At 37.4% G+C, this 24014-nt stretch overlaps 2 protein-coding genes across 6 annotated transcripts; one reads left to right on the top strand and one right to left on the bottom strand.

The window, feature by feature from the left end:
• The first annotated feature begins 5064 nt into the window (after nucleotides 1–5064).
• On the top strand, nucleotides 5065–11824 carry LOC113282289 (condensin complex subunit 3-like). Its single transcript, XM_026531275.1, has 12 exons — nucleotides 5065–5487; nucleotides 5757–5960; nucleotides 6286–6431; nucleotides 7053–7318; nucleotides 8107–8186; nucleotides 8390–8537; nucleotides 9028–9467; nucleotides 9673–10187; nucleotides 10296–10356; nucleotides 10457–10723; nucleotides 10881–11142; nucleotides 11301–11824. Exons 1-12 carry the CDS (start codon nucleotides 5116–5118, stop codon nucleotides 11642–11644), a joined length of 3105 nt encoding a protein of 1034 aa, XP_026387060.1. The 5' UTR covers nucleotides 5065–5115; the 3' UTR covers nucleotides 11645–11824.
• A 683-nt stretch (nucleotides 11825–12507) lies between these two features.
• LOC113282288 lies at nucleotides 12508–16322 on the bottom strand. 5 transcript variants are annotated; one of them, XR_003326699.1, is made up of 2 exons: nucleotides 14478–16322; nucleotides 12508–12807 (listed from the first exon to the last, which is right to left on the bottom strand). XR_003326699.1 is itself a non-coding variant. In XM_026531272.1 (2 exons), the coding sequence occupies exon 1, from the start codon at nucleotides 15111–15113 to the stop codon at nucleotides 14505–14507; it is 609 nt and encodes a 202-aa protein (XP_026387057.1). In that variant the 5' UTR covers nucleotides 15114–16322; the 3' UTR covers nucleotides 13922–13966; nucleotides 14478–14504. The 5 variants fall into 5 exon arrangements, 2 of the variants coding, with proteins under 2 accessions (XP_026387057.1, XP_026387058.1); XR_003326698.1 differs by lacking the exon at nucleotides 12508–12807 and adding an exon at nucleotides 13025–13911; XR_003326697.1 differs by lacking the exon at nucleotides 12508–12807 and adding an exon at nucleotides 13025–13908.
• Nucleotides 16323–24014: the final 7692 nt, after the last annotated feature.

Here is a 24014-nt window from a genome sequence, read left to right as displayed (position 1 = left end):
TTTAGATGGGAAAATACGATACTATTAGATTTTGAATGAAATTGAGTCTGTTGATTTAGAATTCTTGAAAGAGACTTATGAATCACGAGGAAAGTAATCTTTTTTTATTTTCTTGAAAATTACTTGATGATAATGATAAAAGAAACTAGTATTAAAAAATTCTTAAGAAAGATATACTCCCTCCGTTCTTTTTTAATAGGCCAGTTTTGTTTTTAGCGAAATTTAAGGAAATTAAGAGAATTAATCATTGAAAGTGGTCCTCATGACACTTGTCAATAAAAGAAGTGACATGAAATGGTCCCCATGACACTTGTTAGCAAAAGAATTAAAGTGAAGTGGTCCACATGACACTTGTCATCAAAAGAAGTTAAGAGAAAAGTGGTCCCAAAAATTAAAATAACATTTGACTTTCCCAATTAGGAAACTGGCCTATTTTTTTGAAATTTTTATTTATAGAAACTGGCCTATTAAAAGAGAACGGAGGGAGTAATATTTTCATGTGTTTATATTAATCCGTGGATAGGTCCCCACAAATATCAAATGTATTAAAGGTGAGGTGGCAAAGGTAAAAATTAGATTCTTCGATACATAGGCATCATATCTTCAACTATTGTTATTCAGCTGTTATATAGCTGAATGGTTCTACACGGACCGATAATGTAGATATTTTAAAAACAACTCAATGTCCACGTGGATTAGCAGCGGCCATAATTTGCGTGCGTCGGTTTATATAATGACCCAAATTCTCAGTCCATTTAGGGTTTTTGTTTGTAGCTAACAAAATAGAAAAAAGATAAGAGGAACTAAAAACATTGTTTGTTCTGATGTACAAATGGATACCTTTAACTCGTTGTAAGTAACTAAGAGCATCTCTAATAGTAGGTCTAGAAAATCCTACATGGAGTTTTTTTTTAGATCTTCATTTGTTGTGGTTTTCAAATATAAACCTAAATAAGACGTCTTTTCTAAAACTCACCTCCAATAGTAAAGGCCGTGTTATGTATTTTAGATATAGAGAAGCATAGATGTATCTATTTTAGCATGATTTTGTATTAAATATTAATTATTTTAAATAAAATTGATCACATGGAATTGATTAGGGATCATTTCGAAGGTGTAGTTAAGACTTTTTTTAACACCTTCATATTTAATATTTAATCCCTCATAATTTGTAGGACCTAACTATTGAAGATGCATTTATACTAAATGGGGTCTAAAATCCTACGCGTTACCGATTTTTTTTTTCCCACCCTCAGATGCTCTAAGGGTCCATTTGGCACCAACGAAATTCAATTTCTAGGTAGTTCTAACTACCTAGAAATCCAACTACCTGGAAACCCGACTACCTCAGGTGCAATACTTGATGTTTGAAATGGGTGGAAAATTTAGTCAAAACTCATCTGCAATTGTACTGTACTTTCTCAAAATTTAGTCATACATTTTCAAAGTGATCAATCGCCTCAAAACAAGTAGATCATTCATGTTTTTACAGAAGAAAAGAAAACATCAAATTGACGATGAAAACTAATTTAAACCCTATAAGGTACATATATTTCTATTAGTCCTAACCTTTTGGTTGAGTAACATCAAATCAATCATGATAACTTCTTTACCCCTCTACGTAGAAACCCAAACATACATTTGTATTTGCAAATCCTAACTACGTTTGTATTTGCTAATCCTAACTTTTTTGGTTCTGAAAAAATCTAGGTTTTGGTAAATCCATCAAAAAAATAATGAAGACGATGAAAACGGCTACCTGAGAGAAAGAACAGAGGAATCTTCACAAGAACTAAGGATGCCAACATAGAAAAATTAGTAAGAGTTACACAGATTTATGCTAAAGAATTTTATCTCAATGGCAGAGATTTCTGAAAGAGGAGGAAAAATGAAAAAAAAGAAAGAGAAAATAAGGGAAAATGAAAAATGAAGAGTAAAGAGAAAAGGACGGAAAATGCTATTTATATGGGTGGAAAATGAGGGTAGTACGAACTCGCGTGGGGTGATGTCAACTTCATTTCCATTGGACAAGGGAAAATAAGTTGTCGAGACAATGGAATCCGTCCTGAAATAGGTATGCCAAACAACCGCCCCGGCTACGATGAAAAAAAGTTTCCGAGACAATGGAATCCGTCCCGAAAATGCTATTTTCTGGCACTTATTTAACTAAAAAACCTACCCCTCCGAATCTCCTAAATTGTCATACTTTTTGAAAAAAAGTAGGAAGTTAAAAAAAGAAAAAAGATAAACATTTAGGTAATATAACTGTTTTCAAGTATTTTCCTATTTTGTACGACGTGTCAGCAATTTAAAGAGGGGCCACATCATAGCCGCACTATAAAATCAACTACCTTCTTTAACTACTTGTTGATGGTGGTTTTTAGGTTAGGGTAAAAACTATAAAAGTCTATCTAACCGACCCGGCATCAAAAATAGTAGACCTTGATATTTTTATATTCCGCAAGGAATCTAAAGAATATATCAAAATTTGATAAGTGCCTATGTCTCTCTTCATATTGTATTGAAACTCAAGATACTAGATGAATTGTTCACTAGTATAGAGTCTAATGAGTATTTAAGCTCCTAGCTGCATTATTCACTAATGCCGGGGCCTGCCACATAATAAGCTCCTAACTGCATTATTCACTAATGCCGGTCTGCTGAGTATCTATTATATGATGTGTTCTTAGATGAACTCTCAATTTTGACATGATATGACGATTAATATTCATTCTTAGCTAAGTGACATTAATTTTCCGAAGTGCCTAAATTGAGATATGCATGAAGGTACTCAACCAGAGGTGTGCGAGCTGCGCTGCTCTCCAAGATAAAATTAGTGATTTTGTAATAACGTGCAAAATTCATCAAGATTGATTAATTTTGTGTCAGCTCGCAAAATTCAATTTTTGTAACCTAATTTTATCAATGTACAAAAATCAGTATTTTGTGATTTGCGCAATATCTCGATCCCTATTGGTCGAGACTAAACCTAGGCAAACTACGAAATTGATCCATCATGGAACTAGGATCCTACCAAAAGTTGAAAAATAATAAATAAAAGGAAATTGCGACAAATAAAGGCAGCATCAAAAGGGGCGCGGCCGCGCCACTTGGCCGTCAGGTTTGCCCTAGCGAGTGCCTCCCTTGGCCGACCGGCCATGCCCTATATTGTTGTCTGTCGGATCCTCTTCCCCATCAACCAATCAAATCGCTCCAAAGTCGCAACCTATACTTTTAATTCAAGGTGGAAATTGGCTGGCCAACATGATTAATTTCTTAAAAAATTAAATCTCGACTGTCCATGTCAGTCTTAAAACAATCATGGCCGTACGACTTCCCCGCCAATTTATCAAGCTTAGCCTTCTCCTGGCGCGAACGAACTCCAAGATGTTCACCAACCAACCCTCTGTTATTTCAGCCAATCAAAACTCTCCTAGCACGCAGGCAACATCCCCAATTGCTAGACAAAATAGGCTAGTCGAGCCACCTAAAAAGGGTCTTAATTAAATCATCACTGCCCAAGGCAGACATAAATTAATCACAACCATCCAGCTTGGCCAGCCAGATTGAACGACTTAGGTATAACTTGGGCCGATCAATGAGGTGCCGTCATGATCACTGACGGTCCGTCTTTGACTTCGACCAACCACACCACTTCTAGCTGTGTGCTGCACTCCGAATCATTGGCCAAAGTAGGCTAGTCAGGCAGCCTACAAAAGTCTTAAATAAATTCAACGACAATCAATAACTGTCGCAAATCATCTCAGCCATCCAACTTGGCTATCCGATTTAACCGGTTTGGATCTAATTTGAGCCGGCTAATGGGAGGTCAAAATGACTACTAGCCATCCTTCTCCTATGAGGGCCGACCATCTCATCTCTAACGTACATGGATAGCTCTTGGCAGCTTCCGAAAGATGGCCGGTCACGCTCCTTTTAAGACATTGAGTCTGCAACTAACTTAAACAGGCTCTATACAACGATGCTTCTTGAGCATCAATTATTTTGAGCTGCTTTCTTAAAAGCTATGTTTTATGAGCATCGATTACAACCGATATTTTATGGATATCGATTTCACAGATAATTTAATTATTTAACCTAAAAGCATCGCCTGCTATGTTTAGCGGCAAGTCATATGACTACCCGTCGCCTAGTTTGCGCGTGATAGGTCGAAATAATTAGGTCTTGCAAGCAAGGCCCACTCAACAACTTGCTACATATTTTCTACAAAATACTCAAGACATCAACCATGTCACAGCGGTGGAGCATTCACCTAATGCACACAACGTGCTGGGTTCGAATCACACCAACAACAGTTCATTAACGCAAGTATCCAGAAAAAACACTAAGAACTTACAACTTACATTCTGCAAGCGAATTCTACATTCTGATACAAGTCATAAAACCACCACACTCACATAGTTCATCATTATGATCTCAACACCTTCTTTGCTTCCTTCCCTAAGATCAACCCTTCTCCTTCATTTTGTGATCGAAACAAGACTGGAACGACAATTTATTGGTTTAGGCCAGAATTGTACAAACTAATCTCTCGAATCTAAAGTACTCATGTGCAGTACATTTGTTTAGGATTTAGATTCGTTTCTCGCGACACACCCAATTTACCATTTTCAGTAGAATCAATTTTTATCTTACTACACTACTCAACCACAATGTGGGACCAAGCAAACCCACCTTTTCTTAACCGGAGTCTCTTAAGTGACTCTATGAAAATCATATTCCCACGTGTAATAACAATTTGGTTCCTATATATGCTTAAAAAAAGAAAAAAAGAAAAAAAGAACTAAACTCCGCCCTAAAAGTCACGGTGCCAAACGCACTCTAAAGGGGTGAACCAGGCATCTGAACCACGTAGCTTTTATACTGCTGAACATTCACAGGCGGTTGGCTGGTCACAGTGCAATCAATGGGTCATCTAGTACTAGCAGTATTCATGACCTAGGTTCACAGGTGGGTGAACAACATCCCACCTGCCCCAACAGGACACCCTAAAAGTTACAAAACGCTTAAACTCCACGCACCAGTAGTATTCCCTCTCAAATGCAATTCAAAAACGAAAAGATAAAGTAGAGTAGATCTAGAGACGCTCCAAAAATGGCAGACAAAGAAGAAGAGAAAGTCCTTATGTCCAAAATCGCTAAGATTTTTGATGAATGTCGTCAGTCAAACGCTATACATACCCGAAAATTGAAAGAACTCACTCAAATCCGTTCATCTTGTTCTTCTCCTACCAAATTCTTCTCAGCCTTTTCAAAAACCCTACTACCTCTGTTTGATTTCCAAAGAAAATTAGCTTCTGTGGAAAGGATTGTTCGATTTGTTTCTATGTTTGCTGTTCGAAGAGATGAAAAAAATGGTAATAGTATGTGTGATGCGTTTCTGGAAGAGTTTATCCGTTTTCTTCTTATCGGTGCTTCTGCGGCTAGTAAGACGGCTAGGTTTAGGTCTTGCCAGATTATCTCTGAGGTATGATGATCGATCTCACTGTTTTAATGCCTTAATTTTCAGTTTTTGTCAAATTTAGGGTTTCTTTGGTGAAAAAATTAGGGTTCTCTTGTTAATTGCACCGTTTAAGCTTCCTAGTAGTTATGCTTAAAGAAATGATTTTGAATGGATTTTAGAATTTTTTTTATTATTCATTTCATTTGTTTCAGGGATTCACTCTCAAATGATTATATGGAGAAAATTGAAATTGACTACTATTGATTGTTGTTTTTGTTTGTTTAACTTTGTAGATTATAATGAGGTTGCCAGATGACGCAGAAGTAAGCGATGAACTATGGGATGAGGTAATAGATTGTATGATGACAAGAGTGGAGGATAAGGTCCCGCAAGTCCGTACATTTGCTGTTCGAGCACTTGCACGTTTTGCTAATGATGCTGAGAACAGTGACATCATTGATACGTTGCTTCTAGCTTTACCTCTTGAACAGAATGCTGTAAGTGTTTATCTTTCTAGTGGGTATTAGAGTGTGGGAGAGTTGAGGAATTATTTTCTTTGGTGTTATTTCATTTCTTCTTGGTCTTCAGGGAATATAGATGCATTGGTAAATCTAATCACTGTAATCTATATGAGTATTTCATTTGTTACGACTACTGCATATTTAAATGAACATCTGAGTTCGGAAGCTAAAGTATCAGGAATCAATTGTTTACGAGATTATGACTAAATTACAATTCTGGATATTATCTCCTTGATGATGATAGTTGCGGTACATTGACGGATGTACCAATTTATGGAGATTAACCCAATGATATTTGCAGGAGGTTCGCAAGAATATTATTCTATCTTTGCCTCCTACCAATGCAACAGCAGCGACAATCATTGATTGCACACTTGATGTGAGTGAGTCAGTGCGTAAAGCGGCATATTGTGTTCTAGCAAACAAATTTCCCCTTCAAAGCCTTAGGTAATTCTCAGTTCTTTTTTCTGTTTCATCTTTGAAATCAAATGATACATATGACTAGAATAGTTGGATCCTTGATATTTTGTATAAAATCTCTGCCTTCCACAAACTTTGTCAACCTACCTTTCGTGTTTAACTTGAAGGTATATAATTTTCAAAGTGATAGTTATTCTATTTGTGAACAAGTGGAATTCTTTGAAAGGCTGATATAAATCTTGTCTATGGAGGAGGGCAAGCATCTGGCTTTTCCACAATAGGTAGATCGACTTATCTAGCTTAATGGATACTAGGATTCTAACATTTTTGAGAGAATGGAGACTGGAGGATGGATGGGTCAAGGAGGTTTTAGCGGAAGAGTCCGTTGGATCTTTTTTTCTCTTCTTTAGTGTACCATGGAAGTTTAAGATTCCTTGATGCCCACAAAGGGTTAAAGATCTCTATTCATACAGGGATATAGAGGTGATACAGCTTTAGGTTCTTATTACAATAATGATGGTTGATCCTTGATTGATTCTAACCTATATAAAGCGTACTAATTTCGTAAACCAATGTCTGATACTAATTTGAATGCGTAAAAGTTCTGGATGAAGTCAGGCTTCTAACTTGTTATATCTGTCTTACCAGCATCAAGCTTAGGACCATTATTCTACAGAGGGGATTAGCTGACAGATCCTTGGCAGTTACCAAGGAGTGTTTGAAGTTAATGAAAGATGAGTGGCTTGTTAAGTGCTGCAGTGGAGATCCTATTGTGCTTCTCAAGTTTCTTGATGTGGAAACGTATGAGTCAGTTGGTGAAGCTGTGATGAGGACTCTCTTAAAAGATGGAATGGTGAACGTGCACGGTCAAACTATGCAACAGTTTTTGGTATCAAGCAGCGAATCTCATGAAGGTTGGTCAAATCCATTTCCTGTGTTCACCGCATATATTAGCGGAACATCTTTTCAGTTCAGAAGGCTTCAGCTGATTCAATTGCATAAATTCTTAAGCTCCTACCCAAGCTAGAAGCATATTCTGTATCCAATCCAACGTATATAACATGGGCACTGTTGGACACACCAAAGGGAGAAACATGACTAAAAGGGAGGCATAGTGAGACAACTTGATGGTAACAGGGAACTGGAAACCAAACATAGAGTAAAGATGCACTTGGTATGACCGAATGCATCAAATTTTGGAGTTATAGGCGCTACCAAATTTTGTCGTGCTTAATATATCTTTACTGTTATTAAGCAAAGGCCTTTTTGGCGGCTTTTTACTATAGTTCCCCAATATTATGGGAAGAATTATAAGGTTAAAGTTGGTCATGTTCCCTATAAAAATTCTTATACCACATGATAGGTCCTACCAAAGTGGTTCTCATTTGGAATTTTGAAGATCTTTGAATATAATGCTATAACGAAAGTACTGTTTTAAGGTTGCCATCGTGTAACATGTAGCCCTTGTGCAGACAACTAGTAATATGTAACTGTAACCACATAAACCTCTGTGTCCCAGTTTCAAATTTGTAGTTAAGCAAAATCTAGGTCGTGTTTCCCATCCGAAGACCTATCTGTATGCGATAGAAAAGATATTAGATGTTGCATGGTGTTAGAAATTACAATTCTTTGTAGAAATGTTATCTTATATTAATTGAGTACTCAATTGTCTCAATCTGCTTTGTTGTGATTTACCTTTCAGCGAAATGCATTAAACTTATGGAAGCTGAGGTTGCTCTGTTTTGGAGAACTCTGTGCAAGCACTTTCAGACAGAAGCACAAGTAAGAAGCTTTATTATCCTTTTCAAGTTAATTCCCCCCATTAAGAATAGTTGCCGATTTCTTTTAGAATCTTTATTCAGGGACTTCTTCAAAATGCTGAGCTCTCAAAACTGTTTTAACAAAAATCCGCTCAACAGTTTTACCTTCTAAATAGACAGTAGTTCTCTCTTGTGTCCTTATTTTTTGTTATTGCAACTAAACAGGCTAAAGGCTCTGATGCTGCCACAACAACAGGAACTGAAGCAACAGTATATGCCGCAGAAGCGTCCGATAATAATGACCTCCTAGAGAGAGTCCTTCCTGCAACAGTATCGGACTATGTAGAGTTGGTGAAAGCGCATCTTGCTGCTGGTATGAGTCTTATGTCGCACGACATGTTTATATGATAAAAGCTTAGAACCTTTTCATCAACACTAACAAATCAAACCTAGTTAATAATATGTGAGTAATCCTAGAACATAATGATACCAGTGAAACTGTCCAGTCCCTGAGATTTAAATATTAAACTGAGGTACTCCTGACTGTTGGAAAAGTTGAAGCGTGGATGTGTTTGATGCAGGGGCAAACCCCATCAGTGTTCATTGTAATATACAATTTGAAACAATCATTTACACCTGAACTCATTTGATTTTTTTCAATAAAACTAACACATCAAAACTAGTTAATAATATGTGAGTAAGCCGAGAACATACTGATACCAACTGAAACTGTCCATTCCCCAAGATTCAAATATTGAACTGAGATGTTCCTGATTGCCGGAAATGTTGAATCATGGATATGTTCGATGTAATATACAATTTGAAACATTCATTTAAACCTGAATTCATTTGATTTTTTTCAGGATCAAATTACCGGTTCACATGCCGACAGCTACTATTGCTTGGTGTAATGCTAGACTTCTCTGATACTGCGAACAGGAGGGTTGCGAGTGCCTTTGTACAGGAGTTACTGCACAGGCCTCTTGAGCATGAAGTGGATGAAGATGGAGAGAAAGTTATTATAGGAGACGGCATCAATCATGGTGGAGATCGAGAGTGGGCCACTGCTGTATCAGAGCTGGCAAAAAAAGTTCATGCCTCTACTGGGGAATTTGAAGAAGTAGTTTTAGCAGTTGTTGAGGAGCTTGCTCAGCCTTGCAGGGAGAGAACGGCAGACTTCATGCACTGGATGCACTGCCTTGCTGTGGTCGGGCTTCATCTGGAGAATGTGAAGTCCCTCCGTTGCATGCAAGGTCGAGGAATGGAGCCAGCTGAAATTTTGCACTCTTTACTGCTTCCAGGGGTAAGTATTTAAGCGAAAAACCTTGTATCCACATCCCACTGTTAAGATGTATTTGAATCATGGCAATCTTAGTACTTTGGGGTCTTATAAAGTCTGCTCCCCATCTTATAAATGTGTGATAATCAGTTCGATTCGTACTTCAGTTTTCAAACTGTTCTTCTGTATTTTTCTATGTCGCCTTATTCGTTTGATTAATGGAATGCAGGCAAAGCATGTTCACTTGGATGTGCAGAGGGTATCACTGAGATGTCTTGGTCTCTATGGATTGCTTGAAAGGAAGCCAAGTGAAGAATTAGTAAAACAGTTGAGAATTTCTTTGGTCAATTCTCCTTCCCCAGTTAGTATCATGGCAAGTAAGGCATTGGTTGATCTTGGAATGTGGCACGGTCCTCAAGAAGTTGATCTAGTCATGGGTAGCGATGTTACATCACGAGCTGAGGACGATAAGAAAAGCTTTTATGCAGTTAACTTATCCGACACAAACGAGACTTCGAGTGTTGAGTTGCTTGACCTCTTATTTGCCGTAATTGCCAGAGATCTTTCTGGTGATCCGAGTGAAACCTATGACCGTGAGTCAATTCAAGCTATTTTGGGTGAAGGGTTTGCTAAAATTCTACTTCTCAGTGAAAATTACCCTAGCATCCCTGCTTCATTACACCATGAGCTCTTGGCCAAACTTATCAAACTATATTTTAGTGACGAAGCAGAGGAGTTGCAAAGGTGTGCTTATGGAACCCCTTCTTTCCTTCTCATAGAACCAACCCCTTTTTGATTTAACAAGGTGCTTATCAGTCTTCTTTATGTCTCCAATGTTTATGCCGTTGTCAGGTTAAAACAATGCTTGTCTGTCTTCTTCGAGCATTATCCGGCACTCACAGTTGTTCACAAGGCAAGTAATCCATGATTTTTATTTACTGTATCCCTTTTAAGAAGGCATATTACGTACTTTTTATTTACTTGATTGATTTTGGCTCGTTGCAAATATTCAGAGGTGCATATCCAAGGCTTTTATTCCAGTCATCCGCTCGATGTGGCCAGCCATTTATGGAAATGCTGGGGGATCTTCGTTTGTGGTATCTAATCTTCGTAAACGAGCAACCCAAGCTTGTCGTTTCATGCTGCAGATGATGCAGGTTCCACTATATTCGAAAGAAACTGAAACAGAGGAAGAAAGTGCAAGAAAGAACTTGTCAGAAAATACGGATAATGACTTTGAGAATGGGGAGGAAGGGCTTGCAATTCGAATTGGTGCCGAGGTACGAAATCTTTTTGAGTAATATTACTTGCAGACCTTTTTAAAAAAAATCTGGTGTTGGTTTTTAAAATACAGAACATGATTTCTCGCTAGTTTAATTTATTGTAGTTACAAATATTGTGTTGTATTTACCAATATCTTTTTGGTGGATGATTAAGGTGGCAAGCTTCCCAAAGAAGAAGACCGCTGCTGAGAAAGCATACCTAGCTGGATTGTGCAAAATAGCTGTCTTATTACATTTTCGAATATCAGAGCAAGGTGCTATTAAATGCATGAGAGGACTTTTAAAACATATGGCTGCTGCGGTACCTACAGAAAAGGAACTTGTGAAGGAGTTGAATAAAATGGCTGCACACCTGAAAGATCTCGACAAAGAACCTGACAAAGAATTGTCACAAGATCAAGCTAATTATATTAAGGGTAAACCCTTGTCTGTTTTCCTAAACAACACAACGCCACGCCACGCCTTAGTCTAACCTGTTTCTGTTCACTTCATGCACCAGTTTAGATCTGCAGTAACATTCAAGAAACTTTAAAGATTACCAGGCAGTATAACCAATTTATGTTTACTATCACAGGACGGCTACAACTGGAGGCAGAAATTGGTGTTGATGATTTAATGGCTGAACTGGCCACACCAGCACCGCGTTCGACAAGGCCCTCAAGGCCTGCCACATCAAGGAGACAAGTAAGGCGTAACAAGGAGTCATCGGATGAAGAAGACGAAACTTCTCCTATTTCTATTGCACAACCCCCTCCTAGTGCAGTTAGCAGTCGATCCCAGAGAGCGAGCAAGACTGCTGCATTGAGTAAGATGTCGATGAAAACTGCACCTATCATCGCTGAGGAAGATGAGGAAGATGTTGATGAGAATGTGTCTGATGTTACAACCGAAGATGATTCAGATGATGATGATTTTTAAAGGTAGGTTGGGTTTCCCTTTTGTAATCAATCGTTTTTGCTGTAATCATCAACTTTGTTGTTGTCGGGTGCTTTTATTACGAGGTTGCGTGCTGATGTAAATATTTTATCTTGCACTTAAGTAGATCATATCTATGAGCCTTTGATAAATTAACAGTTGAAGTAATTGAACCTTTCATTATCCTGGCTTTTTCATTTTTCTCATTGGTTATTAGTCAGTTCAGTTCTTATAATCATCTTCATAAGCATTAGCAGTTCCAAGTTTCCTTTTTTCGGTTTTGTTTCGAGGGGAAACAATTCACTGTACACCTTACCAAGATAAACCGCTCTTTTGCGGAAAATATTTTATATTATGGTACATGGGTAAATATTATGATACACACTACCCACATTTTGATGCGCACACCATAACCAGAGGTATGTACAGCAACATGTGTCTTAAATACTATATTCGAAATTTGGTCCTTGAGCTTAATCACTTTTTTTTTGTTAAAATGGATTTGGTTGTTTCCTCCAATTCCAAAACATACATTAATTCATGTCTCTGAATCATAAAAACAGTGATTTTAACCCTGAATCATATGGAAAGTTGTCAATGCAAATGCATGATAGTACATATCGAGAGAGAGGTCTAAGGAACCAGCATCTATTTAAAGTTTAAACCATAATAAAAGGGGTGCAACTTTGGTTATTCTAAGTGAAAGTCAGACAAACACTCCGTACTGACAAGCACGTCATACACGTCACTTTTCCTTCTTACCCATAAAAATTAGAATATTTTTGTATATTGGATGAAGGGAAGGCAAAATATTTTTTTTTTTTATCGATTAAGAACTTAAGAAGTTCTGATTTATGGTTAGAAGCTACAAAAATCAGTACTCTTAGTTCCCGTAAGTTTCAGAAGTAGCAGACTCTCTAAAATATTGCTAGCTAAACTTATTTCCTTCATGATGTTCCTATTTTCCTAATGAATGAGATTAGTAGCATCAGCGATTGATAACCATCTTAGCGTCAGCTTCAATACGAATGCGTCAGCTTCAATACGAATATTTGGTAATGGCGTGGCTTCGGCCCAATTCAATGCTTTACGTATTGCCATGCACTCCCCTACTTCGCAACTCAATGCTCCATCTACATAGGTTCCTTTGATTCCTCTGCAGTTCCCTGTATGATCACGAAGAACAAGTCCAGTTCCAAGTTAGTATTATGATAAAAGGATGCATTTGCATTGATTTTCACTATGCCCTCCCAGGGCCGTTCCTGAAAATAATTTGCCTCGAAGCGAACAATTTTTCTTTTGTCCCTGTACTGGAGATAATTTTTTTTCTTGTGTATGATTAGAATGTCACTAATATGTGAGGCGGCCGAAGGCCGCGGAAAGAATTCTTTTGAATGAATGGCGTAGTTAATTTGTAATTCTAATTTACAAATAGAATACTACTACAAAAATAGACAACTACAGTTAAAATATAAAAAAAACAATAATCAAAAGTGATCATTAAGAAAATTTGTATAGTTTATGGAAGAAAAATGGAAGATAAGTGAAGTGGTAAAAAAATGCTTTTGTTTTTAAATAAAAATCTATTTTAGATAGTCTATTGATTGTGATTATTAGTAAACTGGCCTATGAAGAAGAAAAAGGAGGATGCATGACCGGGGAAGAGAATGAAAGAGATGGAGAAAAAACTAAAATCCTTTATATTATAGTTATTAAACTATATATATAAGTCATATTTAGCCCTTCAAATTTATATAAGTAATAATTTAGCCTATCTGTTTTTTAGTTTAATGAAAACCCCCAATCAGAAATGAGCTTTTTGTTGCCCCGGACCTGTGTTGCCTGCAAGTGGGGCTTGCCCTGCTTGCCTATCAGGACCAGCCCTGGCCCTCCGGCGGAGGTTCCCAATCAGAAGATAAGAAACTACATGGAATAACTCTAGCAGAATTAATGTCATGAGTGCACTAAGGAAGTAATTTATTCTATGATGTGGGTTAAGAGATTTTCCTTGAAAGATAGAATCACATCTATCTTTCCATATGATCCAGGCTCCAATCATAAGAGAGTAAAGCCATCTTTCATCTGCAGCACCGCCTTTGTCTGGAAACCTAGAAATGTTTATGTTAATACCCCTCCAAACCAGTCTGGCATGCCTGCATTACAGAAGTAAATGCTCCATAGTTTCTTCATTCTCACCACAGATTCCACACTGAGTCTCTATATTGTTGTTGCGAACTGCTAGTTTACATCCAGTGGGATTTATCTCCCTGCTACATTTCAACACAAACAGCTTAATCCTATGTGCAGTGTTGGAAGGCAAAATACCTTGCCAAAACTCTTCTCGATCAGGCTTATGTAAGGGGCCTCAGATAGCTAAAAGCCATAAAAAATGAGTTCAAAATTTAAAAAAAAAAACATCTGGGGATGTCCATGAAATTTAAAGTTGCATATGATACAGACGTACAGTCTAATAATATTCGCTTCCTGACCTGTGCACCGCCTAACCTGTACATTAACTATATGCCTAATTACATGGCATGACCTAGTTATTATCAATATAAACAGGATGGATAATAAAATACGTTTTTGCAGCATAAAACAACAAATTTATGATTTTCCCACTACGGGCTTATTTCAAGCGTTAAAGATAAAGTGCAAGGTTCCTTAAGCTCACACCAAGTTTACAAATGAAAAATAAAAGACCCTATGCAAAAATATAGAAATAAATTTTGGTGTTTTTACTGCTATAAAGAGAAAGCACATGTGCCACTAATCTGACCATGCATATCTCAGACAAACCAAACATATAGATTATCAAAACAGAAAGGTGATTCACCTATTTTGAAGACTGGGTTCACTGTTGCTAGACCTTCTTCCGAACAGACAAAAGATTTTCTACAAAAGTTGAACATTCAGCTGTGCAATCTTCTGGGATGGACGTAATCCCATTGATTTCCAGCTTCCTTAACGTCTTCTTTTTCCTGTCGTAATAATAAAAATTGGCAGCCCTTGCATTCCCGTTGCCATGGTAATATGCGTCTCTATAGGTTTCCAAGATTATCTGGTCCGTTCCGGAAACAGAATGAACATAAATAGCTGACCGACGAAGTTCAATAGTCAATTCAGAAGGAAATCTGACGGACAATCTAGTCCAATCTTTTTCACTACTGGTAATAGAAATTCCATTCTCTTTATTATGATCATGAAATATCCACATTTTGATTTTTCGATCATTTTGACGTAGTATGGCTAGACATCCATCCATTACTGAGAGTGAGAACTCGTTGAAGGAAAAAGATTCATCACGCTCAGATTTGGGGACTGGGGGGACGGGAATCATCCTGAACTTCTCACTTCCAATATCAAATGCCATTATCCATTCAGTATAATCCTCTTCCTCATCAGGGGACTCCACATCTTCACTATCAGAGGACTCCGAAAGGGCCAAATAAATTCCAATATATGGAACCATTTACAGAAACAGTCGCCATTCCGATATTTAAACAGGGTGGTAACTCACCAATTACTCTCCATGTATTGTCCCCTACAGTCAATACCTCACAAACTGGGAAGTCTTGGAATTTGCCTTCACACCACAAAAATAACTTTATGCTTCTTGGTAGTAGGATCCACACCGAAATTACAATGTGGAGAACCGTCAAGAGCGTCTGCAATGCCATTCTCATTTTCTACATTCATGAACACCGTTGACTTGATCCATGGTGCTACTTCTCTGGTGCCAACATTGTATACTCGAAAATGTCAATGAAACAGATCAAACCACCAACGGGTCCCAAAATTTTACGGTACGAGATTGAATGTTCTTTGCTTAGGGTGCGAATATTGACATCTCTACCATTAAAGTACAAATTAGCTTGCTTAGGGTGCGAATATTGACATCTCTACCATTAAAGTACAAATTAGCTGACAAGAAAGACATGTAATATCTTTCGAGATAGACAGCACTCTTTTGAAGGAGTATAAAGATGCTTGGCCGTGTTTCCGAATGGCCAAGGTGTAAATTCATGAAGTGTGAATCTTCTTCTATAATTGATTTCCAACTCTTACAAACACATTTGAACCGCATAAGCGATTACACCGGGAGTCTGCTCAATATCTGACAAACAACCACATCATCATCAACAATTGAACTACCAATAGTGTGTTGTTGATTATTATCAGCACTAAATACGTCTCCTCTTTCTCTTCGTCGTCTTCTTATTCCTCATCCTCCTCTTGTTTTTCTTCAGCTTCAGCTTCAGCCTCATCATCTCATTCTGTAGTTGCTTCCTCGGCAGCTGGCCATTCCCCTTTTCTTCGACCTCACCCTCGCCTGGCAGCTGGCCATCCGCTTAGGGTGCTCGCTCAACATTCTAGATACATTCTGGCTTTTAAGAGCTTCCTCATATTTACAGACACTAACTTGATTTCCATTCCTAAAGAGGTAAGCTTACAGAAATTAACTTGGTTTCATTCCTAAACTGAGTTTTGTTTGGGCAAAGATTGAAAATATCAGAAATCTAAATCAGGAAATAAGGGCTTAGGAGGATACATACCGAACCAAGAGAGGAATTTATTCGCCATTCTTTCACCCACGGAATTAGTTAGACAAATAAAATTCATTAGGTCCCGGCAGGAATGAAGAACACAAAGGAAAGCTAGGGTTACAGAGCAATTAGGATTACTCGAGAAAGATAGAGATGAAATGATAAGTAGGAGTTAATTTGGGCGGGTAAAATCCAACCCCCATGCAGAAAACCCGACTATTGGGCGGGTATAGATTGATTATCGTCCGGTTTGATCCGGGGGTTCGGTCTAGTTGGGTATCCTGTTTGGTTGTCGAGTAATTTTTTTCCCCCTTCTTCTTTGAAGCATGTATTTATATTAAAGAAAGAAACTAGTTTTTTTTTTTTAAGTGCAAGGAAAGAAACTAGTTGGTAATTACAGGAGGGTATAGTACTCAAGAAGTCGCTTAAAACAATCTGACTAACAAAGATTGGGATTGCCTAGTCCCATTATTTAGTTGAAATATTCCCCTATTGACTTTCATCCGTTGCGTGGTTAGCTAGGTCGTCTGCCGCCTGGTTTCCTTCCCTGTAATTATGCTGGATGGCGCTATGCTGAATCTGATTCTGATTCATGCGATGTTTTATTTCATTTAGCATTCCTAACAGATAGAAAGGTGGTGGTGTAGATGAAATGACAAAGCACAATACATTTCCCGAGTCTGTATCAAAGAGAACTTTTGGCCACTCTTAGTCGCGGCTTTTGTAGCCAGCAACAACGATCAGGTTTCCGCTATTAAAGCGGTAGTAATTCATAGTGGTTCCGCCAAAGCCATGATGGTTCTTGTCTCAGAGTCTCTGCAAATGAAACCTGCACCTGCTATTCCTGGGTGTCCTATGGCAGCTGCATCTGTGTTGATCTTTATCCAGTCTGGGTTATGGTAGGACCAATCTACTGACATTGTCGTTGTTGATCTGTTTTCGCTTGACGGTGTGTATGTCGGTAAGTCACCTGGTATAATAGGGGGTAGGGATTTCTGAGCCCAAGCATATTCCTGATGTTGCTTTAGGGTCGCGACAAAGATGTCGTCCGATATTGTTTTTTTTTTTTCTGGTATACAAACTCATTTCTAGCTATCCAAAGTGACCAGAAGAGAAAACAGAATGATGTGGTGGTTATGGAAGGGGCTTTCTGTTGTAGGAGTTGTGAGATGGTTGTTTGGGGAGTTATTGTATTTGGGATGGTAATGGAGGCATTCTGGGTGTTTGATAGATGAGTGAGTAAGGTGTTCCAGACTGTAATCACTACATCGAAGTGCAGGAATAAGTGATCAGCTGATTCTGTATCCAAATTACAACGGGGGATAGATTGGAGTTAAAGAGTTGGATTCGGCTTAGGATAGTGAAGGTCGATAGACCTTCATTAATTGATTTTTACAAGAATAGCTGAATTTTTGTTGGACATGGTAAGGTCCAAAGAAATTTGGCTACTGATAGGGGTTTTTTCTGAGGTTGATTTGCTTGTTGGGTGAAACATTTGTAACCAGAGGCAGTAGTGCATCCAGATGATCTTATCAGCGGAAATACAGGAAGGTTAGCAAAACAGTTCACAAATCGCAAGTTCAGTTGGGAACAGTTCATGAACCCGGTTGGAAAATCGTGGTGAGCTGAATTTTCGAATTTGGAATAATAGGCTAGCAGTTGGCGAACCCGGTTCACGAACCGTTATCAACTGAGTTCGGGAGTCTTGTAGGGTTAGAGAACCTGGTTCACGAACCGTAGCATCCTGAATAGTTAACAAGCCATACGATTGGCGAACCGTTGTACCAACTGTCCCAGTTTATATTTTAGTATATGCTCAAAGACTTATTTTCACAATATGTTTATCATCAGTAAACTCTCTTAAACACCTCTAAGACTTCACTGATCACTTAAACACTTATGTATGTGCATAATGATTAAACTCTTAAGTGTTTGAATGAATATCAAATTTTTTTTAGTTCTTTGGCTAACTTGCCAAACCGAATGGTCACTATACACGGTTCAGTAACTGAACCTAAGTGTATATTCTTCTATTGTATTTTTCAAGAATAAAGTTTGCTTGATTCTCAAGTTATCTTAGCTTGAATTCTAAGCAACCACTGCTCTTAGAAAAACTATAAATAGAGATGCTCTTTCAACTGGGAAACTCAATCCTGGACACTTTGTGGCCTAGTTGATTCTAGAGTCGTCCTCTATTGACTTAGATTTCCTCTGAGAAACATAACTAGGTCTACGACTAAAAGACTTCGCTTTGGGATTCATGAAGCTGGGTCCGACTATCTTTATCTTGATAGTTCGTGAATCTTGATCTTGCTTTTCTGCTATTAAGGTTTTTGTAATCTCTTTCAGGCAAGACGAATAAAAATTGCAAAGTTCTCTGCGTCTCAAATTTTGTGATTCCTCAAGATAGACATATGAAAATTGATCTTACTTGATCTTTTGAAGATTGTTCTTGAGAGGTAGTTACAAATCTAGGATGCTCTTCGGGAGTCGTAAGTTCCAGATTTGTGAGGTTTGCTAGCTTTTTATATTAATTGCAAATATATTTCCACACCTTGATCTTTGATTTAAACGGAAATCAAATAGGCTTATATGTTAGAGGCAGACTGGTATCAAAAGTCTTCACTTCGGCTGAAGCAAATCTTACGCTGTAATGGACGTCAGCTAAGGGATCAACTGCGTAGAGCCTTACGAGGTTCAAGAGACGTAAGGAGAGCGACTGTAACTGACTCGCTTGGAGGGTGATTCGATTTCAACTACATTCCACTCTGAAGTCTGATAGTAGGCTAGTGTCTGTAACGACTTAATACTTCATGGTGTTCCAATATGGACGAGGTCCCGTGATTTTTATGTTATTGTAGTTTCCTCCTTAACAAAATTTATGATGTCTTGTGTTTTTCCTATTTCGTATTATATTGTTTGTATTTATAATTGGATTTGCACAAGTTTGTATATATTCAATCTAAGTAGATACGTCGACTTAATTGTAATCAATTATGAGACTTGTTTCTTGTGGAATTCGTATCTTGAAATATAGATAACAAGTTTAATCACTTGGCAGAATTGCGATTAGATTATTTTGATACGACTAGATTGATCTTGGATATTGATTTTTGGGATTGTCCAAGTACTCTGCTTATAAATCTGGTTCATTGACCCCATGTCTATATACATACTGATTGAGTGGAGGTTAGAGATATAAATTCTATATACATGTTGTCAAGGATCATTCAGTTGGTCTACTTGTTAGTGTATTCAGTTTTATCTATACAGGTTTCCAAACAAAAAATTTAGGTGTATTTGGTATCCACTGCGTTTTCAATTAGCATATGCATTAGTCCAAGGATGGCCAAAGCTTGGACAGTGCACACAAACTACTGGTGAAATAAAGTGCATTAATATTGTCGAACAATTGGCTAAGTAAAAAAATTGACGCATATGAATATATGAGGCATGGTGTATTATTGGCATTGGTTAAAAGGCATTTTGGAATGAGTTTGGCTTGGATGAAGCGTCCCAGCAAGTTCAGCTCAATTCCATAGCACATCGATGCGCAATGATAGCACATTATGGCTCAAGTGACGGTTGCAAGTTGGTTATTAGATTTACAAGCATGCCACATGTACGACACAATGGTGAACGAATATAAAGGGAGTTTGTGACCTTGTGGGAGTGTCCATAACTTTTTTGGAACATGTGTTGAAGGATGGATCGAGTTAAGAAAGAAATTGTCTAGTATGCACAGTTATTGACGGTTATGGAACTGCCTTATGAGACAAATGGTTGTTCCATGCATGTACAAGTGTTGTGCCCCGTTTTTAGCCATTGTAACCACTATATAAATGTTGCAAAGACATTAGAAAATCAGTAGGCTTGCAGAGTTGATTGACTATATTTGTGAGAGTTTTGGTGAGTTAAAGGCTTGGTTCAAGAGGAACAAGTCTGTGTAAGTCCCTAAGTAGGCAAGTTTTTTTTTACCTTCCCCTTGGATCCAATAAAATGGGTTAATTGTGTCATGTTATATGTGTTCTTAGTGGGCTGATTGTTATTGGTAATGTACGGGAAAGCTTGAATGCGAATGTGTAAGCATTTGAGATGAAGAGAGAACAAAAAGAAGGTTAAAGTCTTCTGCTGCATAACTAGTTGTATTTTTGTTTGCATTAGTGAAAACTTATAAGGATGAAGTAGTGTAGGTGAAGCTTGATTCACTGAACCACGTTACTGCCAGGGACTTTAGCTCGCAAACTGAGTTCGAAAACGAACCCGAGTTCATGAGTATGGAAACCATACTTAACGATTTTAGAACCTAACCACTATGTTCGCAAACAGAGTACGCGAACAACAGTTCCTTAGTTTGGCGTTTCCGTGCCGTTCATAAACATAGTACGTGAACAAAAATTCCGTACTTAGCCTTGTCTATCCGTTCGCAAACATAGTACGCGGACAACAGCTCCGGACATTTTCACAGGTAAACCCGTTCGCAAACAAGAGCTCCGGACCTGAACTAGAACTTCACAGTGCACATACCAAGTATACATACTGTGTTATATCCAGGCATTGGTAGTCATTCTAAAACTCTTATTTAATCATTAAAACATCCTTAGAAAACAACAATGACAATCTTACACATACCACTAGCTTCAAGTAATTTTCAAGTGAATACGAAACTTCCCAAGTTAACATCAAATGACTGTCTCCCATAAATCATGTAAGATGTTCAAGGTAATTTTCACATGATCATCTCGACTTAATATTTAGTTTCCAACAACAAGTTGTTTACAACTAAACCCGTCAAGTAGATGATGAACTTAGCTAAAGCTAAAAGCTTCCAACACGTATTTCGAGAAATAGATAAACGAGATAAACGTTTATCTATTTCAAGCTCGAAATTTCAACCGTGTATAATGTAAAAGTTTATATAGCTATAAGACTTAGTCTCATTAGAAGATAAAATAGAATAGACTTCTGAGTGATAGATAAGTTTTAGTCTCCACATACCTTTTGTTGATGAAGTTCCTCCAAGCTCTTCAGTAGATCTTCTTCTTCTTCAATTGGTGAATGCCTTGAAGTATAATGCTCAACTACACACTTCTATCATAATCCGAGACATAGCTATAAGTAGACTAGAAATTAAGTATATAGTTTTGATCGACTAAACTTGATAAACAAGCTTTAGATAGCAACGCTTGCGAGTTAGACCGAGCAGTACTCTGACGAGAAGTTTTTTCACCTTGTTCTACAATATATAAGCACTACATCTGTTGAGATTATTAATGGCTCTCCTTCTGCTTCTTTCAAGCCCTCAAGGGGAATCAGACAAGGAGATCCTCTTTCTCCATACTTATTCATCCTTGTAGTGGAAGCATTCTCAAGACAGGTAAATCATCATGAGAATACTAATCAACTTACATGTATGAAAATTTCTAGATCAACACCTAAAATAAATCACTTATTGTTTGAAGATGATTGTCTTCTATTTTGTAAGGCTAATCTATCTCAAACTAATAAATTGTTACAAGCAATAGAAGATTTCAGTGCTTGTACTGGTCAGCTCATAAATTTTCATAAATCAGCTGTCTATTTCAGTAATAACATAACTCCTTCATGTGGTCAACACATCATGGTATTCTTCAAGTTAGGCAACTTAATATTAGTGAAGAGAAATATTTGGGTTTGCCTTTTTTTGTGGGGAGAAATAAAAGGATACCTTTTTCTAATCTTATAGAGAAAATGGAAACTAGACTATAAAGATGGTGTTCTATAAATATATCTGAAGTTGTCATGGTTAGGAATGTTACATATGCCATCCCAGTACATCACATGATTAGTTTCAAACTCCCAGATGTCACTATCAACAAGATGAACTTAACTCAACGGAAATTTTGGAGGAAAAAGAAAACTAATAAAAAAAAGCCACCTATCCCATGGAGAAATGTCAGTAAACCCAAAGAAGAAGGAGGTCTAGGTTTCAGAGACCCCAAATTGTTCAACATAGCACTTCTTGCAAAGTCTGCTTGGAGATTATGTACAGATAATACTTTAGTCTGTGCTTTATCTCTCAAGGCAAAATACTTCCTAGATGGAAAAGTTTTTAACATCAGAAACAACTCTAATTCTACTTGGTCTTGGAGAAGCATAAGTTCTGAGCTTCTTTTTATTAAAAATTACAGTTGTTGGAGCATTGGTGATGGTCACAAAATTATGATATGGAGTTACATATGGATACCTTACTTGTTAACACCTCATTCTCTGAAATCTGATGTGCTCAATTATCAAAATTATACTTATGTTTATCATTTGTTCTCAGATTCAGGATGGTGAAATCATTTTCTTATTTTCTCTCTTTTTGAAGCTCCAGTGACTAGGTTAATCCTTAGCTTATCTATTCATACTCGACATGAAAATAAAATGGTTTGGACTCTCGAGAGAAATGGTATATTCTCTGTTAAATCAGCGTACAACAAAATGTTTGAAGAAAAAAATATGAATCTTTCAGTTGGCCAACAGATGCAATCTATTTTTAAGAAGTTGTGGAAGCTACCTCTGTTACCAAGAATTGCTCAATTTCTTTAGAAATGTCTCTGAAAAGGCGAGGGTACCCAAATATACCTCAAGCTAAAACTTTTCCTACCTATAAGTCCTTTCTCCGAAAGTGATTGTCTATGGACTGAGTCGAGACAATACAACTAATCAGTTCACACTTCGTATGATCGTCTATGGATACGAGATCGAGACAATACAACAACGAAGTATGTTACTTGATAAAAAGGTCCGGACTTAACCAAACACAATAAGATTCACTTATCAAGTGAATAGGAATTAATGTTTGTGTAATTTACTTTAATTATAATAAAACAATTATAATGCGGAAATATAAAGTAAATGACACATCAAGATTCTGTTAACAAGGAAACCCCAAATGCAGAAAAACCCCGGGACCTTGTCCAGAATTGAATACTCTCAGGATTAAGCCGCTACACAAAATTACACCTAACTTCATATAGTTGAGACCAAGCAACTAAACCTATAGTTCACCTAGTTCCGTCTGTATTCCCATGCCTCCGACCTTAGTCACGTACTTGGAACAATTCCTTTGGTTCATATTCCAAACAGTAAATGAACAACAAATCTATTTGGTATCAACTCTATTCAACCAAGTGATATGAGTTGGACAAAGGCTCTTCTGTTTATGTTAACATAAACTCCTTCGTCAGGTTCTTAGATCTATCTTATATTCAATTACCGAAGTAATCATTTAAGATTAAGCCAACAACACTACTAATCCAAAGAATTGTGTTGATGCCGATCTACTCAATTAATCAATCCAATCTATCACAAGAATAATCCGATTATTAATTGGATCCTCTTTTACCGAAAAAAGTATTATACACACCAAAGATTATGAACCCACAAATCAGATATCTTCAATATCTTCTTCGTCTTCAAATATTCTTAGATCTTCAATAATAACCTGCATACAATCACTTGAATCTCTTGTGATCAATCACGCACAGAACGGAGTCTGTTAACAATGGATTATCACAAGATCGTCTTTAGAACTGACAACAGTCTAAAGATCCCTGTCGAAATTCTGAACTAGTCTGAGTGAATCTTATATCAGAAGAGAAGATTCTCAAGCATAAACAAACTAGGTGCAATCAAAGTTCAACCACCGTTAGTCAATCAAATCAATGAAAACAAAAGATAAACCGCAATTATCTACTTTTCCACCAACGGTACACGCTAGAGCTTCTCAATCCCAAAGAAGACTTTAAACTGAGCGGCCGTAAGAGATTTCTCCTAATTAGGTTATCTCCTCTCCGAAT

Source organism: Papaver somniferum, chromosome 5 (genome assembly GCF_003573695.1).
Source record: "Papaver somniferum cultivar HN1 chromosome 5, ASM357369v1, whole genome shotgun sequence".
Lineage (NCBI taxonomy): Eukaryota > Viridiplantae > Streptophyta > Magnoliopsida > Ranunculales > Papaveraceae > Papaver > Papaver somniferum.
This window is presented reverse-complemented; position numbering and strand designations above follow the sequence as displayed.